Here is a 19752-nt window from a genome sequence, read left to right on the forward strand (position 1 = left end):
TGACCACTGCCCCAGTTGGTTTGACTGGGGCTCCTTCCTAAGTAATGAGCTGAAAATAACCCTGTGGTTCAACCCAAGTGCAATAACCAAGGTTTGGACTTGGGCTATATTTTTTGCTGTTTTAATTCCAAAAAGAAAGTTATAGGGATGGGGGTGGGGGGATGTCGTTAAGAAGAGGCAAGAGTTTAAGTAGGTGGGAGAGCGGGAGTAGATGCATTTGTAAAGCAGCCTTGGGAATAAAGAAGCAGAGGCGAAGAAAAGCCAGGCCCAGGAAGAAAGCTCATCTCTATCTCCTGCTAGGAGGAAAGTGGCAAGTGGGTTATCATAAGCAAAGCAATGGCTAGAGATCTCTGTGTCCTGGGAAGGCTGACGGGGGAGGTGAGGGCGGTGGTGGCAGTGAGATTGTTGCCAGATATCTGAATACCAGAAGATCTCTCCATTAGTCATGCAGGCTAAATAAGAAGGGGAAAAAAAGGATACCCCGAGGTATTCTTATCTCAAACATTCTGAACCCCTGGAAATAAATTTGAGCAGGAGCTTAGAGTTAAGGTTCTACTAACATGAATAATCCAAAAGACGCTTTTGATCCCTGTGCTGTCCAAAGCAGGAGACTGAAGCCCAGATTTGAGCATAAACTAGGCTACATGGATCATGAGGTGTGTGCATTTTATAAAATTTCAAAACAAGGGTTACCTGATTAATCCTTGGAGAATTAGAAGTATAACTAAGCATACTCACCATTTTCCCATGCATTCTCTTCATCAGGAATTCACAGGGGCTTGTTTCTATGGCAGTGCACTCATGCTAGCCTCTGCATCCAAAAAATATCTACCCCCTTAGTTCTTCTGAACCTTCTCTCTGCTTGAACTCTGACCTTTCTGCCACTTTCCCAGCCTCTTAACACTCTAAGGGTCAGACCCTTTGTCATCACTGCCAGTCATGCGAAAGAAGTTATAAATCACCTTGCTAATCAGTTGCTGTTTCAGACATCTCAGTAGTTTTGTTACATGAAATTATTAAATTCAAACCAATAAAAGTCATTTTGTTCCACGACATATTATCCTTGAATTCAGCTCCACTTGTGTTTTTCCAAGGAAGGAATAACTTCATCTTTATAAATTACTATACTTGGTACCTCACTGCTAAAAATATGCTCCTGGCGGGACTGATAAAGCCTGGTCCTTCCATCTAAGAACACTCTCCCCTGCTACCTTCCAATTCTCCCAAAAGATGCAGACATGAGAAGCCCACTTTCTCAAAGTATTGGTCTCAATGAGTACACACTCTTCCAATTCCAAGAAAGATCCTCATAAACACTGATATAAGCTGATGATGATAACCGTTGTGACCCACTAAATCACTCGTAAATACCAGACAATTTGCTAAATTTTTGACCTGCATTGTCTCATCATCATCTTAATAGGGAAATCCAATTTCCCACGTTGGAATTGGTCATAATAAAGCACTGATTTACAACTTGCTGTCTGCAAAATATCTATTACCTGGCAGCAGGGCCAGAGCAGACTATTAATGATCCATACGATTCATACTTTTTCTAGTAACTCTCAAGGCTTGCTCCATAAAAAATTACTTCCAGTCATGAGCGCTGAGTTGGAGGTATCCTTCTGAAACTACAAGATTTGGGTCAACTAATTCAGGCAGGTGTACCAACAGGCTTAGGCTAAGTCACGCAAAGGTAACAGATAATTGCACCCTCCAAAGTTTCAGTGATTTACACAATTATTTCTCACTCATGCCACATGTTCATCACCTGTCAGCTGTCACACAGCTCTGTGTAGACTTCATTCTGGGACCCTAGCTAAAGGAGAGGCCCTGCTCTGGAACAATGCAGGTTTATGAGAAAGAGGTGGAACCCTGTAATAGCTCTTAGATTTTCTACTATGAAATGGTACACATCTCACATCCATTCAGATTTCATTAGATGAAGGAGATAGCAAATATTTTGAACAATACCACATTGGAACAGGGCGGGGGATGGGGAGGAAGGGAGCAGCATAAGTCAGGGCATAAAGCCCTGGAGGAGAAATGAGTTGAGTATTATCTTTACTTCATTTCTCTGAGTCTTTCTGTCCGCACTTGCAAAATGGAGTTCATGTGGCCAATGCTACCATTTTCCGCAGAGATTTACTGAAGGCTCAAAGAGTACAATATATATAAAAGGAGTTTGAAAAATTCAGAGCACTCTGTAAGTAGGAGGTATTATTTAATGCTACTTGTAGTACTCTCTATGCCTGGCAGATTGCATGATGTATACGCATCACATTGTTCTTTATTCTTCAACATAACTTTTTACTACAGGAAGAAAAAGTTTATGAGACTCTATATAGACTCCAAATTCAAGAAGATCATGAATAGACCCCAACTGCTGTACTTTCCTCAGACACCACCTCTAATTGAAGCTAATGAATCAGAAACCATTTAAGACCAACCCATTGAAAATGTCATCCCAAAGGTAAAAAAGCCTCAGTAGACCAAATTCATAAAACACCAAAGTCCAACTACAGAAATTCTCAAAATGGGGAATGTTCCTACTCAAGTCAGACGAGGCAAAACGAAACGAACTCCTGTGAATTGTATCATAGCTGACAAAGGGTCTTATTATCTTCTATTGATTGGCCAGGAGTTCCGATATCTTCTCTATGGCAATTTCTATGGCAATCTCTGCAGAGCAGGAGTCCTTAATACACTATATCTCTGCTACTACCCTAGGAAGTTAAGAAAATTGAAAGTCTTTTGTGCTTCTTTTTCCACTGAGAGCCTGAATAGGTTTTTCAAGTTAGCCTGGACAATGTGTGTAATATTTTGTTTTAATTTGCAAGCCAGTCTTGTTCATTGTGGTTTGGGAAATATGGGTCATTTTCACTCCACTTACTCAGAGTAAAAAATAACTTGCCTGAAGCAGTTCATAAGTTATCTACTCCTCTCTATGCTATAGTGAAACAATGAACTCAGCCTCTGAGAGTCTCTAGTACCCAGGCAGGCATGTGGTGAGCATGCCAGAGGATAATTATGAAGACAGAGGTGGGTAAATGGCCATAAACTTAATCTTACCATAAAAGAATGTAGTATACATAGCTTTCTGCCCACCCAAAACCACCCATACACCTGCCTCCTATTGCTACAACTCTAATTAGTTCAGACAAAGGGCAAAGATCATTTAGTCTCAGGGAAGGCAAACCCCCTACTCCAAATCTGGGGGTTGGACACAATTAGCCCAAGCCAATGACAGTCATCTCATTGGTCTAAGGGTGGAGAGGATGTAATCCTGGTCCAAAAAATAAGCAGAAGTCTTCTGCATGGAGAGAGAGGCAAGGAAGTTACAAGGGACCTTCTAGGAAGGACTTTCTTCAAACTTAAAAACACAGAACCTGAGAGGGCAGACAGCAGAAGCAAGAAAAACTACAATTCTGCAGCCTGTGGAAGGAAAACCACGTGCACAAAAAGATAGACAAAATGAAAAGGCAGAGGACTATGTACCAGATGAAGGAACAAGATATAACCCCAGAAAAACAACTAAATGAAGTAGAGATAGGCAACCTTCCAGAAAAAGAATTCAGAATAATGATAGTGAAGATGATCCAGGACCTTGCAAAAAGAATGGAGGCAAAGATCGAGAAGATGTAAGAAATGTTGTAACAAAGACCTAGAAGAATTAAAGAACAAACACCTAGAAGAATTAAAGAACAAACAAACAGAGATGAACAATACAATAACTGAAATGAAAACTACACTAGAAGGAATCAATAGCAGAATAACTGAGGCAGAAGAACAGATAAGTGACCTGGAAGACAGAATGGTGGAGTTCACTGCTGTGGAACAGAATAAAGAAAAAAGAATGAAAAGAAATGAAGACAGCCTAAGAGACCTCTGGGACAACATTAAATGCACCAACATTCACATTATAGGGGTCCCAGAAGGAGAAGAGAGAGAGAAACGTCCCAAGAAAATATTTGAAGAGATTATAGGCGAAAGCTTCCCTAACATGGGAAAGGAAATAGCCACCCAAGTCCAAGAAGTGCAGAGAGTCCCAGGCAGGATAAACCCAAGGAGAAACACACCGAGACACAGAGTAATCAAACTGACAAAAATTAAAGACAAAGAAAAATTATTAAAAGCAACAAGAGAAAAACGACAAATAGCATACAAGGGAACTCCCATAAGGTTAACAGCTGATTTCTCAGCAGAAATTCTACAAGCCAGAAGGGAGTGGCATGATATATTTAAAGTGATGAAAGGGAAGAACCTACAACCAAGATTACTCTACCCGGCAAGGAACTCATTCAGATTCAACAGAGAAATCAAAAGCTTTACAGACAAGCAAAAGCTAAGAGAATTCAGCACCACCAAACCAGCTCTACAACAAATGCTAAAGGTACTTCTCTAAGTGGGAAACACAAAAGAAGAAAAGGACCTACAAAAACAAACCCATAACAATTAAGAAAATGGTAATAGGAACATACATATCAATAACTACCTTAAGTGTGAATGGATTAAATGCTCCAACCAAAAGACACAGGTTCACTGAATGGATACAAAAACAAGACACATATATATGCTGTCTACAAGAGACCCACTTCAGACCTAGGGACACATACAGACTGAAAGTGAGGGGATGGAAAAAGATATTCCATGCAAATGGAAATCAAAAGAAAGCTGGAGTAGCAATACTCATATCAGATAAAATAGACTGCAAAATAAAGAATGTTACAAGAGACAAAGAAGGACACTACATAATGCTCAAGGGAACAATCCAAGAAGAAGATATAACAATTATAAATATATATACACCCAATATAGGAGCACCTCAATACATAAGGCAACTAACAGCTTTAAAAGAGGAAATCGACAGTAACACAATAATAGTGGGGGACTTTAACACCCCATTTACGCCAAGGGACAGATCATCCAAACAGAAAATTAATAAGGAAACTTATTAAAAACTTATTAAAAGGAAGTTTAAATGACACAATAGACCAGATAGATTTAATTGATATTTATAAGACATTCTATCCAAAAACAGCAGATCACACTTTCTTCTCAAGTGCACATGGAACATTCTCCAGGATAGATCACATCTTGGGTACAAATCAAGCCCCAGTAAATTTAAGAAAATTGAAATCATATCAAGCATCTTTTCTAACCACAACGCTGTGAGATTAGAAATGAATTACAGGTAAAGAAACCAGAAAAAACACAAACACATGGAGGCTAAACAATACATTACTAAATAACCAAGAGATCACTGAAGAAATCAAAGAGGAAATCAAAAAATACCCAGAGGCAAATGACAATGAAAACACGACAATCCAAAACCTATGGGATGCAGCAAAAGCAGTTCTAAGAGGGAAGTTTATAGCTATACAAGCCTACCTCAAGAAACAAGAAAAATCTCAAACAAACAATCTAACCTTACACCTAAAGGAACTAGAGAAAGAAGAATAAACAAAACCCGAAGTTAGTAGAAGGAAAGAAATCATAAAGATCAGAGCAGAAATAAATGAAATAGAAACAAAGAAAACAATAGCAAAGATCAATAAAACTAAAAGCTGGTTCTTTGAGAAGGTAAACAAAATTGATAAACCATTAGCCAGACTCATCAAGAAAAAGAGGGAGAGGACTGAAATCAATAAAATTAGAAATGAAAAAGGAGAAGTTAAACAGACACTGCAGAAATAGAAGGCATCCTAAGAGACTACTACAAGCAACTCTATGCCAATAAAATGGACCACCTGGAAGAAATAGACAAATTCTTAGAAAGGTATAACTTTCCAAGGCTGAACCAGGAAGAAATAGAAAATATGAACAGACCAATCACAAGTAATGAAATTGAAACTGTGATTAAAAATCTTCCAACAGGGGCTTCCCTGGTGGCGCAGTGGTTGAGAATTTGCCTGCCAATGCAGGGGACACGGGTTCGAGCCCTGGTCTGGGAAGATCCCACATGCCACGGAGCAACTAGGCCCGTGAGCCACAACTACTGAGCCTGCGCGTCTGGAGCCTGTGCTCCGCAACGAGAGGCCGCGATAATGAGAGGCCCGCACACCGCGATGAAGAGTGGCCCCCACTTGCCGCAACTGGAGAAAGCCCTCGCACAGAAACGAAGACCCAACACAGCGATAAATAAATAAATTAAAAAAAAAAAAAAAAGCGTCTGGTTATAGGTTGGTGTGAATGAACCTTCAAAATAATAAATGCTGACAAAGGAACATTTAAAAAAAAAAAAAAAAATCTTCCAACAAACAAAAGTCCAGGACCAGATGGCTTCACAGGTGAATTCTATCAAACATTTAGAGAAGAGCTAACACCTACCCTTCTCAAACTCTTCCAAAAAATTGCAGCACAAGGAACACTCCCAAACTCATTCTACGAGGCCACCATCACCCTGATACCAAAATCAGACAAAGATACTACAAAAAAAGAAAATTACAGACCAATATCACTGCTGAATATAGATGCAAAAATCCTCAACAAAATACTAGCAAACAGAATCCAAAAACACATTAAAAGGATCATACACCATGATCCAGTAGAATTTATCCCAGGGATGCAAGGATTCTTCAATATATGCAAATCAATAAATGTGATACACCATATTAACAAATTGAAGAATAAAAACCATATGATCATCACACACAAAAAAAAATAACACAGAACCTCACACAGAGAAGATTTTTAATCCCTGCCCCTTCCTTCCTTCTTTGGGATGCTGGTAGGAGGACACCATGTCTGGGGCTATGGCAGCCACCAAGCGACCACAGGAAAATAAGCCCAAAGCCCAAGTGTGCTGAGGATGGCTGAGTGAAAAGAGAGGAGGGCGTCTGCTCTAAATGTTGATATTCACTCTACTTGGTTCTCAGTGCCTCCCATCCAGATGCCCAGTATTTGACCCCTATCTTAGTCCCTGAGTTCTATTCTTAGACTGTAAATGGGCTCTAATGTTTAGTCATTTCTCCTTAAGTGCTATCTTTCTCATTACGAACATGCCCCCTCTGGAATTGCGGAATGTCCCCATGATCACAGAAAAATGACTAAAGCCCGAGGACATTACCATGACTCAAGGTGGTACCACAGTATACACTGACCCAAGGCCCCGCGCACACAACAAGTTGAGAAGTATGTTCAAGAAAACAGGGATTCAGACCTAAAATCACTCAACATAATCAATAAAATAAGGCCTCACACACAAAGGGTAGGCATAATACCACAAATGGTACCTCATAAAATTGATTCTACGTAACAAAAAATGAGGAGAGAATCAGAGAGTCCCAAAACAGCATTTGTACCAGCAATTTCCTCCCAGGTTCTGCCAGGTCTCAACAGCTAAGGGGAGCCAGGAATGGTGGGTGTACTGCTTCCAATAGACAACTAAAACACCTGCCAATGGTAGAATCAAGATTCAAATTATTTTGAGGTTCCTTCTATCATTTTTATAATTGTTCATAGTCTATCCCCACATATAGCAGAAGGTAAGAAAGCCAATTTTTTAGACCATTACCTGGCTTGTGGGATTTTTTCATGATGAATGGAGAGGAAAGTGTTCACATTTTTTATTTTTAAAATTACAGTAATTTTCTGACAAAAAATACAAAATAGCATAAGGTAAGATATAAAAAATAAATGTTAATGTGAAGTATTGAAATTAATAGCCCTCTTCCTCAAAATTGACAAATAAGTAACATGATGTTAATGGATAGATGAAAAGGTTCATAACTAAAGGGCAACTTCATCCTCCCAAGTGGCATGTCTCCCAAATCAAGTTCAAATCTATACAGGTAAGCAAAAGGGAAAAAAAAGTGTAGAAAAAAGTGTGTGTGTCGGGGGTTAACTATTAGTTAGACTTATATTGCTAATGAGAACCAAAGCAGTAATAAAGAAAGTCTTCCAGAAGAAATGAAAAACAGAGGTTTCCTACCAGGTTCTGAACACTAACAGTAATTAGAAACATTTCCTTAACAACTGAAGAGGTCTTTAGTCAAAGCCAAAAAGTTAAGCAGGGGTCAACAACATAAAACAGAAGAATGGAAAGGAATTTACCATTATTGTCATCAATTTTCTTTACCTTGACAATACCTGACCCACTTGAGAACCAAATCAGTAGGAGGAAAGTGACCAAGATTTTGCAGCATTTATTCCAGTCAAGACATCTACCTTCCTAATTAACAGAACACCAAGGTTCAATATATTAGTAAAGATGACAGGAATAATTGGGTCCAACCAGGACGGAAGAACAGCCTAGCCATCACTTTGCCTATAAGAATTTCTCTAAACTGATGGGAGAGAGCCAGTGAGCACTGGAGAAATGGATGGGCTCAGATTTTAGGGCACTGTACATGTAAATCCAGGGTCAGAACTAATCCCTGATCCTCTGGTATATTAAAGGAACAGGAGTATGCAATGCTTGCCCCAGCATGCTGAGCATGGAAAGAGGGGTTCACATAAGACAGTGGAGTTGCTCTGCTCTATAAAGTAGAAAAGGGGGTCACTGATGCTTGAGGCCACCAACCTACTATACCAATCCATGTGCCAAAGTTATGAGTCCATCTGTCACTGGGACTTTTAGTAGAGTTTGGGAATTAGCAACACATGAATCAGTCATTAGGAAACACAACTGAAAAAAAAACTCTGCCCTTGGCAGGTGAAGATGATGGCAATTGGGTATAAGCTAGTATCAAAGCATCCATTCAAAGAGAGGATCCACCATGTAACATTTAACTGAAATTGTAGAAGACAATCTGCCCAAATAAGACAACATAAAATGAGGTGTTTATGGTTTTGCTGGTGATTGAAAGGTCTTGCTTTTACATGCTACTAAGCAGCCTGGATAAGTCAGAAGAAGAGAATATCCTAGATTGTTGGTATAATTTTTTATAGGATCCCATAGGACCAGAACCAAGTGAAGGCTTTCATTCTTCAACCACGTCTACCAGGAACACATTTCTCACAAGTTGACTTTATTAAATAGCTCACTTACCTTCACAGTAGGCAGAGTCTCCCTGGACAGAGATGTAACCATTCTTGCACTCACAAGTAGCTTTGGTATTCCAGTTTTTGCACTCTGAGTTTTCACCACATTTAGGTCCTTCAGCGCAAAAGTTATGACCTAGAAGAAGCAAATAAAATTTTAGAACAGGAAAGAAAAGAATAAAAGACTTCGAAATAATAAAGCATGAGACATTTTTATTATATGTCAGTATACATGAGAACACGCCTTGGCAATATGCAAAGGTAAGCTGGCAAGGGGGTAGAAGAGTAGGACTAGGAAACTTTGGACCATCCCATGCTTCACATTTTTCCCCCTAATATACAAACTTGCTAAAGTTATTCCTTCTTGAAGGCTTTTATCCATGTTGATCCTGAATCTTCTACTGCCTTCTTATATGACGTCTTTCTATAATTGTTTTATTGCAAAATTTATGATACATAAGACACATAAAATAAATATATATGAATATATAAATAAAATGAATACAATATTATCAGTACCCCTTTATTACAGGTCCCCAATGAATCCTCCTCCCAGCCATCAGACAACTCTCTTAATTTTTGTGTTAATCACTCCCTTACATATTTTTATAGTTTTACCATACATAGGTATGTATTTCTAAATTATAGATTATTTAGTTTTGCCCATTTTGAACTTCACGTGTGAAATCATACTGTAATATCTTCCATGGTGTTTTTTTTTCTATTCATCAATGTTAATGCCTATAGCTATCTTTCATTTATTTGTCAATGGTGTATAATATTCCATAGCATGAATATTCCAAAATTTATCCATTATACTACACGTTGACATTTGAGTTATTTGCAGGTTTTGAATTACAAAAAATGCTGCAAGAAATGTTCTTGAACATGCTTCCTGAGGCATACTATTTTTTTTTTAAATAGACCTTATTTAACAAGGTATTGTCTTTTTTTAATTAATTTATTTATTTATTTTTTATTTATTTATTTTTGGCTGCGTTGGGTCTTCGTTCCTGTGCATGGGCCTTCTCTAGTTGCGTCGAGCAGGGGCCACTCCTCGTTGCGGTCCGCGGGCCTCTCACTGCGGTGGCTTCTCTTGTTGTGGAGCATGGGCTCTAGGCACGTGGGCTTCAGCAGTTGCAGCACACAGGCTCAGTAGTTGTGGCTCACGGGCTCTAGAGCGCAGGCTCAGTAGTTGTGGCTTACGGGCCCAGTTGCTCAACAGCATGTGGGATCTTCCGGGACCAGGGCTCGAACCCGTGTCCCCTGCACTGGCAGGAGGATTCTCAACCACTGCGCCACCAGGGAAGCCCGAGGCATATTTTTTTAACCACATGTTTAACATTTCTTTGCCCAAGAGTCTTCTTGAATCTCAGACATTCCTTCTAGGATAGTTATTTTTCTTAATGTATCCTTTATAAGTTCCTTTAATGAAGATATTTTGATAGTAACTGTGCTCAATTTCAATTTATCTAAATATGTACTTTGACCACCCTCCTAATTGAAAAATAGCTTTTTTGGGTATAGAATTATTTTGCCTCAACATTTTGAAGATATTCCATTGTTTTCTGGCTTCTATTATCACTGTTGAGAAGTCAGTTGTTAACCTAATAGTCATTTCTTAGTATGTGACAAACACTTTCTCTGTGGCTTTTAAGATCTATTTTATTTGGTTGGTTGGTTGATGGGGAAGGGGGTTTGTTTGTTTGTATTCATTAACTTTAAGGTATTTAGGTGTGAATTTATTTTTATTTATTCTTCCTAGGATTCCTTGGGATTCTTGAATCTAAAGATTAAATCTTTTATCAATTTGCAAAATTATCAGGTATTTTCTCTTCAAACATTCTCTTTTCACCATTTTATCTATTCTCTCTTTCTGGAATTTTAATTAGATAAATATTATTCCTTCCTTGTCAAGCTCTCCTCCATGTTTCTTAGACTTGCTTTAATATTCCCCTTGTTTTTTTCTATGCTGAATTCTGTTTAACTTTGGATGTATCTTTTGGTTTATTAATTCTCTCAAGTTGTGTCATGTTGTTTCAGTCATCCATATCATTTTTATTTTACTTACATTTTTATTTTCTAGAATTCAATTGCTTTCTTTTTCAGTCTCTTTGATCAAATTTGTGGTCTCTTATTCTTTCATCTTTTAATTTCCTTTTTTAAAAACATATTAGACATATTTTATACAAATAACTCCAGTATCTTCAGTCTTCCAACTTTACTAAAGTAAAATCAGCATCTGAATTTACAGTTTGTTGTTTTGCTGAGTATCATGCATGAGGACTTCTTTTCTTGTGTTTTGAGTGAGTCTTTTATTTGTGAGCTCATATTTTTTAGGATTTAATCTGTGGAAATTATTTGAGGTTTGGGCTGTAAAATTGTATTTCTTCAGAGAGCATCTGTGTTTGCTTTTGTCAGGTGCCTGAGGGAACTATCAACCCACAATCACTTTAAATTATATTTTGCCCTGGGGCATAAGGATTGAACCACATAGGTAGAATAAATTTAGGCCCTAAGCTTTCAGGAATGCAAACTATTCTCTGCCATACTCGCTACCTAGAGTCAAGACTGATAGGCAAGTCTCCACTTGCAGAGTGGATTTTTCCTAGTCACCCACTGAGGATTTACCCTTCAAGGTTCTTGATTTATGCATCTCACACCAGCCCCAGGCTTTGTCTCCTGTCTACTTAAACAGTGTCCATTAGAAGCCAGATTCTACTGTTCTGCCCTCTAGGCAAATGCCAACTCCAGTGTGTTAACTTATCTCAACAGAATCACCCTTTTCCAACATTTCTGGTCTCTGATATTTTTTTCTCCCACCTCTATTACCAACTGCACCAATTTCCCCCCGCCCCCCCCCCAAAAAATTTATATGTTACGCAGCATTTTTAGGTGAACAAGAAGTAATAGGTTATGCCCACCACAGGAATTGTGAAGTTCAAATATAACAAGGTATATGAAGGTGCTTTATCATCTTTAACTCAGTACATTTTAGCAAATAATAATTATACTGCTACATCACATATTGCAGTCTCATAAAAAACAACTGTTCTTGAAGAGGAGATCTAATTTATAATTCAGGGTCTATACCAATAAACAAAATAAATCGCTTTGCATGTCTAGGTACGTATACCGGGAAAGGACAACATCAGTGGTTTTCACACTGTTCCTCAGAATCCTGGGCACAGATGAGTTGTCAGATAGGGCTCAAGTCCCCCACCCCTGATTCAAATAGAATAGCTTTGCTTTGATATTTTTGATATAGTGATCATATGAACAACAGTTTCTGGCTTTAAAAAATATAGAAAACACTGAACTATATCAACTCCAAGTTTAATTCCTTTTGGTGATAACATTCTAGAATGTTTTTCCTTTGAAACAGAATTTTAAACCAACACTCTTTAGACCATACTTAGTCTAAAAGATAACAACTCTTATTAAATAATAACATTCATGTACCTATAATATGTCTGGCATTACACTAGATGTTTTAAATGGGGATAATAATATACTTTATTAATATGTGTGGAAAGAGTTAAATGCGGTAATCCATATAAAGCACTTAGAGCAATTCTTGATACATACTACGTGGTCACTAAATGTTAGCCACTGTGATGAGAATGATAATGATTATGATAATATTGACAATGACAATAGAAGTTCAAATAAGTTGATAACACTGTTATCCTCAGCTTCAAGATAAGAAAAGCCCAAACTCATTAATATCTAGTAAGTGGAGATGCTAAGATTCTAAATTAAGTCTGGTAAGCTCCAAGGCCCATGTACTTTTCCTGTATCCTCTCACAGAGCAAACCTAGCAAAAAAAAAAAAAAAAAAGTGAAAGATGTAGATGCTCCTTGTGACGTTAGAGTAGATCCACAGGCTTAGGGGAGCGTGGTATCACATCCAGCCTCACTATCTGACCTGTTAACTGGAGATTGCCCCAGTCAAAATCAGAGGAAGAATTTGTTGGAAATGTGAAACCTGTGTCAGTCAAGAACCCTTCTACAAGGACTTGAAAAGCTTATAATAACCATTAAAAGTACGTGATATTTTTGCTAGCAAAGGGACAATTTTTAGGCATCATAGCTTTCTTTGCCAGAGGAAGTGCCTGGCCTTCCCTCCCCATGTCAGAATTGATCAATAATTAAGTTATCACATTTTCTTTCATTATAATGCTTGACTCAATGTCATATGTGCATCCTTTGTTACATGGCTATGTTTTTTTTTTTTTCTTTCCCAAGACTGCAACTGTCCTTCTCCTTCCACATGCATTTGACCGGCTAGAATAAAGCCCCTCAAACATTGTTGATTTTCCAATGCATATCTCTCTATCAAGCATGTGCCATATCAATTCACAATGCAGAGAGTTGGGTCAATTGTATTTCAAGGACAATGAAGGGCCCCTGTGAGACAAACCAAGCTTATGGACAAATCCACTTTGGTTGGGCCTCACCATTGTGCCAAAATCACGTGTGTGTTTTTTTTTTAAATCAATGCAGGCCTTCATTCAAGCAATATTTATTCAGTGCCCGCTTGCCTTTATGCATGAGTGAATAATCATCCACTGAATTTGTATGGGGCACCTACTCTGTGGACTGCAGCACTATGCAAGCTCCTGGGGGCAATGTCAAAATGTTTGAGACATTCCCTGACCACAAGGAAATTAGAAACTCTAAGGGGATATAAGCTAAATACAGGGGTAGTTAAGTAAGATGTGAGCAGTACAAATTATCATAGCGTGTAAGAGAAGAAGAAATCCCTTCTAGATGACGCAAAACTTGACCTTTGATTCATCACAGGTAGAAACCTGAAAAGGGGCAAGACACAGATCCTAGTGGGAGGAATGGAACTCCAACTCTTGAGGACAAAGGGTAAGTTTAAAGAACCTCAAATCTGGCAGAGTTGTAATAATAATGATTAACAGTTACTGAGCATGTAATATATGCTAGGCACTCAGTGAAGTGTTTCAGATGCATTATCCCATTTAATTCTGTCAACCCTATGAAACTGGAATTATTATCCCTATTTCACAGATGTAGCAATTGAAGATCAGAGAAGTTAGTGCACTTGTGAAAGTACACTGAGCCATATATATATATATATATATATATATATATATATATATATATATATGAAGATATTTCATAAGATGTTAAGGAAAAACCCGAACGAACGTTTTGGCCAACCCAATACATACATACATACATACGCATATATTCGGCTGGGCAATTCCAAATATTCTTTAAAAATCCTAACTCTAATCACTCCAACTTCTTTAAGTCAGGTCTATGTCTGACTCTTTTCTTTCAATGAAGAGTTTCCCACACAAGGGTAGCTGTATGTATGGATGGATGGCTTATAGATGGATGGAAAAATGGACAGGCAGAAATATGGGTAGTTAAATTAATGAGTGAATAAAGATATGAATGAATCTACATTGGCATTTAATGTCCCCTCTTAAGCAACTAGAAGGCTAATGTGACTGGTTTGCTAGTCGCCATTTTTCTTTCTTTAGACATTTTTACTGAAGTATAATTTACATACCATAAAATTCACCTATTGTGAAGACAAAGTTTGATGAGTTTTAGTAAATTTACACTGTCATACAGCAATCACCACAATTCAGTTTTAGTACACTTTCATCACCCCAGCTGGTCATCTTCATTCTTCAAAACCCACCCCAGCATAGTTGGCTGCCAAGTCATAAATCCTCAATTAACTTTCCACATTTCAAAATCCTTCTAAAGGTTTTGTCTTTCTTATCTGATGAGTCTGAATAGCACGGCGTTTAAGATACAGATCCTTCCCTTCCAGATATTTGTCTTGAGCTGCTACCTACAGTCTTTTTCTCAAGTCCTCTAGCTAGCTCTTGGTACAATTTTTTTCTTCAGCAGCTGGTTATCAACACAGACTGATACATGAGAATCTTCAATGTCACCCTCTTTCTTAAATCACTGTCTTTTTTTCCCAGAATCAGAAGCTGTGACCAGATTGTAGAATACACACACACATGTGCACACACCTACTCAATATTCATGTTATCTTACTTGAATATTTTTAATAAGTAGCTCTAGAGTCTGTGGAATTATCGTCCTGTAATTAGAAGCACACAGTGACATCATTTAACTAGTACTGGTCCAAATACAGAGAACACTTTTATTATAAAAGCTGCTATTTATTGAGTTTTTCCAACTTGCCAGGCACAGAGCTAAGCATGTTACACACCTCAGCTAGGTAAGTAAGGGAAACCCTCACAGCAACCCTAAAGATTACTATTATCCTCACGTCACAGATTAGGAAAATGTGGTTGGGACTAGCTTATCCAAGGTAACACATCCAGGAAGTGGGAGAGTTATGATTTGACTCAAGTTCTTGTTAAGACCACTAAGAAAATTATTATTCTATGATTTAAATACTTTGGGGCATAGACTTCTACTAATGATTATTCTCTGATGATGTTTGTGGATCTCAACTCCTGCTATGCCCTATAAATTTTTTTTAAATAGGCCCATTTAGGACCCAACTGTAGGCTCTGCCAATCTGTTCTTAAGAAAAATTGAGACTAGGCCAATTCTTGTGCTCAATCTCTTCTGGCCTCTGGCTGAGAACATCCACGCTTCTCTAGAAGCAATAATAAAGGCTCACAACGCCCTCTAAAAGCATAGGAAATAACACTGTCTTGCATGTCCCACTTTACATATTGTATTTTGTGTCACTATAGCCATAGCCCACTTGACATTTCATTTGGATGTCCTCACAGTTGTCTCGCAGCTCACCCATCTGAAACTGAACTCTTGATCTTAATTCCAAAATCCATGCTCTCCAAGTTCTCCATAACCATCTGCAGGACCTGTATCCACTTAAACCATCTTTTTCTTTCTTTCTTTTTTTTTTTTTTTTTTGGAGTCATCTTTGTCCTCTCTCCTCAAATACTGGCCCTTGCCAAGTTCTATTAATTTTATTTCATGAATATCTCTGGAATCTATCTCTTTCTCCCCAACTCCACAGCAAGAAGAAAAACTCATCCTACTCCAAACTATCATCTCTCAAATGGATAGCACCTTAATTGCCTTCCTGTTCCCCTTTTTGCCTGTCTCGAATCCATTTTCCTCACAAACAAATCCTTTTAAAACATAGATTGGAGGACTTCCCTGGTGGACCAGTGGGTAAGACTCCGTGCTCCCAATGCAGGGGACCTGGGTTCAATCTCTGGTCAGGGAACTAGGTCCCGCATGCCACAACTAAGAGTCCGCATGCTGCAACTAAGACCCAGCACAGCCTAAATAAATAAATAAAACATAGATTGGGTCACGTCACAATCTCCCTTAAAAATCTTGTAAGGGCTTCCCATTTTACTTAAGAAAAGATACAAAATCCTTAAGTTTGATTTGAAACAACAAACAAGGCTCTCCTCTCCCTCAGTCATTTCCCTCCAATTGTATCGGCCTTTGTTTTAATTCCTCTAGTACTCCAGTCTCTTTCCTGATTCAGGGTCTTTGCAAGCTTATCCCACCAACTCAGAACATTATGAAACATCCCTGCCAGAATAATTTCTACTCAGTCGTCAAGTCCCAGCTTAAATATAATCTATTCAGAGAAGGCTTTCTTGTCCCTCAGGTCTAAAGAAAATCCCATTACTCTCTCCCATACCACCCTATTCTTCTTGTTTATAACAGGTATCACAATTAGTAATTACATGTTAATTTCTGTGTTTATTTGTTGAATGTCTATCTTCACATTAGAAGCTCACTTCTTCAAGGGAAAGGACCCTGTGAGTTTGTTTCCCTTGTGCCTAAGGCAATATCCAACACATTATAAACACTCCAATATTTGTAGAGCTAATGACAAAATCCTCAGTCTTCCAAAACTAGAATTAAAAGAGTGTTTTAAAGATGAATAAACCAAGGCTCAAAGATGTTAATTACCTTCCTTGTGGTCACATAGCTAGCAGGCGATGGGTGAAAGACAGATATAAACACAAATATGATTCTAATACCCAGTCTCTCTCCACCACTCTACACGACCTCCCAGCCATAATTTTAATCATTAAGGGACATTCAAGGAATGCCAACCCTGGCCTGAAGAGACCAGTACTCCATCAGTCTTTAGCAATTTCTAGTCCCTGACATGCCTTGAATCTTTCCAAAGGAACAAACCTTATTTCTTTCTCCAGGACACAGTCCATTATTTCTTGCTGCTTTATCTCTAAGATAAAGTTTGAAGAAAAATAACATCACACAACAGAACACCATCCATGGATGAGACACCAAGATGAGTAAGACCCACTTGGAGCTTATTTACACTCGAGTGGTGGAAATGAGCAGATGTTCAGAGGAAGACACACAATCTGCTGAAATGGGATTCCAGGTTTTATTCCAACCACCTCCTTAATTTTAGCTCCTGGCAGAGGTACCATTCATTCATTTGACAAATATTAAGCCCCTGCTGTGTGCCCAGCCGCTGTGCTAGACAATAGGGATATAACAAAAATGCCACAAACATCATAAACATGCCCTCATTCATCTAACACTCTAGCAGGGATGGCTACCCTTGAGTGTTGGGTTACAGGAAGTATTGTGATGGAGAGGAGCAAGGTACTTCCGCTATGTATCACAGAGAAGGGTCCTAACACTAGGTATCAAAAGGAGATTTGAGGGACGAGTGAGGTTGACTGGACAAAGCATAAGAGTTCCAAACACAGGGAGCAGCATGTGTCCACGACATGATCAAGGAAACTAAAGAAGAAACGTTAAGTGTTGGGGTCATATTTTCTTCTCTCATTGGGAGCGGTCTAAAATTTGGACTCCCCTTCGTGGTCCTGAATCTAGAGTTCTATTGCCAGTGAAAGATCAATAACACTTGTAAAACTCTTTGCTTTCTTTAAATCCATTGGCCTAATCTGCATATAATAAACCCTGCCCATCGTAACGAAGCCCTCACACTGCCACTCTCCAGATCCCACTCTGTACCTTTTTATGATTACAGCAAACCATCCACCCATTCTGCTTCATCTCTGGTTTCTCCAACCAACGATGGATAAGCATCTTTACGGTTTGCTACTGTGACTTCTTCCACAGCAAGGAATGAATGGGTCACTACCCTTGGGCAGGAGTTAGTTTCTCTAAGATAAAGTTTGATTCCACATAGAGCACCACTGCTTGCCCTCAATCTCCTGCCCCTAATGCATCCCCCAGAGGTCAAGCAGGTTACCTTTGAAATGACAATCTGAAAATGCACCTCAGATTTCTCTACACTAACTCAAATCCTAGAAAGCCAATACTCCTCATATCACTGCTGCTTGCCCAAGCTTGAAAGTCACAAGGAGCAAAGGTAAACTGAGTACAATATATTCCATGTGCCTAGTTGGTATGGAGACAGCTCCACCCATGGACTGGCCCTATAGGAGGGATACGGCCCAAAGATCCTTTATGGGAACAGGATGCCCTAATGTACTCCACAACCAACATACACACCACAGAAGCCTGGGCCCTGGAGGGGTGAGGACATTCCTTTAGCTCCTGTGGACAGAGGGTTGTAACATCAGGATGGGCCTACTAGAGACAGAGCTCTGGATTCTCACAGGTTCTGTCTTAGAAAGCAATTGGTTTTTCTACAATAGTCAACACTTAGGGGTCTTCCAGCCCAAGGCAGCCTGGACTTAGTTTCAGGTCTTCTCTCTGGGGCAAGGTGCCTCCTTCCCAAGGCTCCCAGGGCCTGGATCCATTGTGGCACTTTCAGGAACACAGAATTCAAGGGCTCCCTGAGACTGTACTCTTCTCCAAATGCCCTCTGTTCCCAACCTCAACAGTTGAGCATATAGGCCTGTCATTCCAGTGCCCACTGTGGCCCACGGCTGCACGTATTTTGATCAGATTCCATCTATCAATATGCAGAGGACCTGACCCATCTATAAACTATGTGTTCCTCTATATAGGTACTAGCTTACCTTCTGATTAAGTGCCTATTTTACAGGTCTCTTTTCATCTCAAATACGCTGAAATCCTCTAAAACCATTTCAATTACAAACTCATCTAAGATGATGATGAGGGCTAGAAAAAAAGAAAATCTTGCCACACCAAGACTCTTTGGGAGGATTTCACTGAAGGGCATAAAATCTTAAGTAGTACAAATAATCTCAACTAATTTCAGCCCAGGCCAGATGACAAGGCAAGTGGGCATGAATTAAAATTACAGATACACACATTGGGAACAGATGTCGGAAAGAACTTTTTCCTCAACACTGAAAATCTTAAACATGCAGCCAAACCCTCCAAAGTCATTGGCAACACTGAAGATAAAATTAGAGCCAATTATGAAGGGAATAAAACCTTAAGGAGTATAGCAAGAATTCTGGGATGAACCAAATTATTGGTGTGTCTTCCTGGAGCGATCCTGAGAATACACAGTCAAGTTGGCTTTTTTTCCCCCTTCAACTGACAGCACCGGCAATTTATGAGCAATCTTTTTCTGCTGGGTTCAATCTACACTACAGCCACACTTTTATTACTTCTTCCAAGGCAGAAGCATAGATGTCATTCCGGTGTCCGCTCCCCTTTCTCCACCCTCATGGCCTTACGCTTAAGTGGATGGGCTCCTGCTATAGCCATTACCTCAAGGTAATGATGAGGGTAAACAAATTGCATGCTGCCAGCACAAACTGTCCTGAGGCATCAGAAACAAACTGTACCAGCGATTAGGGCTGTTCTGGGTAGTGCCGCTGGTGACTGAGACCTTGGACCCCAGCAATTGCAAAGTGGCTTC

General features: G+C 39.1%; 1 protein-coding gene across 2 annotated transcripts in view; it reads right to left on the reverse strand.

Annotated features, from left to right (window-relative positions):
* Positions 1 to 19752, reverse strand: part of NELL1 (neural EGFL like 1) — an 858172-nt gene that overhangs the window by 620397 nt on the left and 218023 nt on the right. For both annotated transcript variants that reach the window (XM_057553940.1, XM_057553939.1), the window contains exon 12: positions 8993 to 9121. In XM_057553940.1, the coding sequence (XP_057409923.1) occupies positions 8993 to 9121 (129 nt within the window). The remainder of the gene's footprint in view (positions 1 to 8992; positions 9122 to 19752) is intronic.

This window comes from Balaenoptera acutorostrata, chromosome 9, assembly GCF_949987535.1.
Source record: "Balaenoptera acutorostrata chromosome 9, mBalAcu1.1, whole genome shotgun sequence".
Classification (NCBI taxonomy): Eukaryota; Metazoa; Chordata; class Mammalia; order Artiodactyla; family Balaenopteridae; genus Balaenoptera; species Balaenoptera acutorostrata.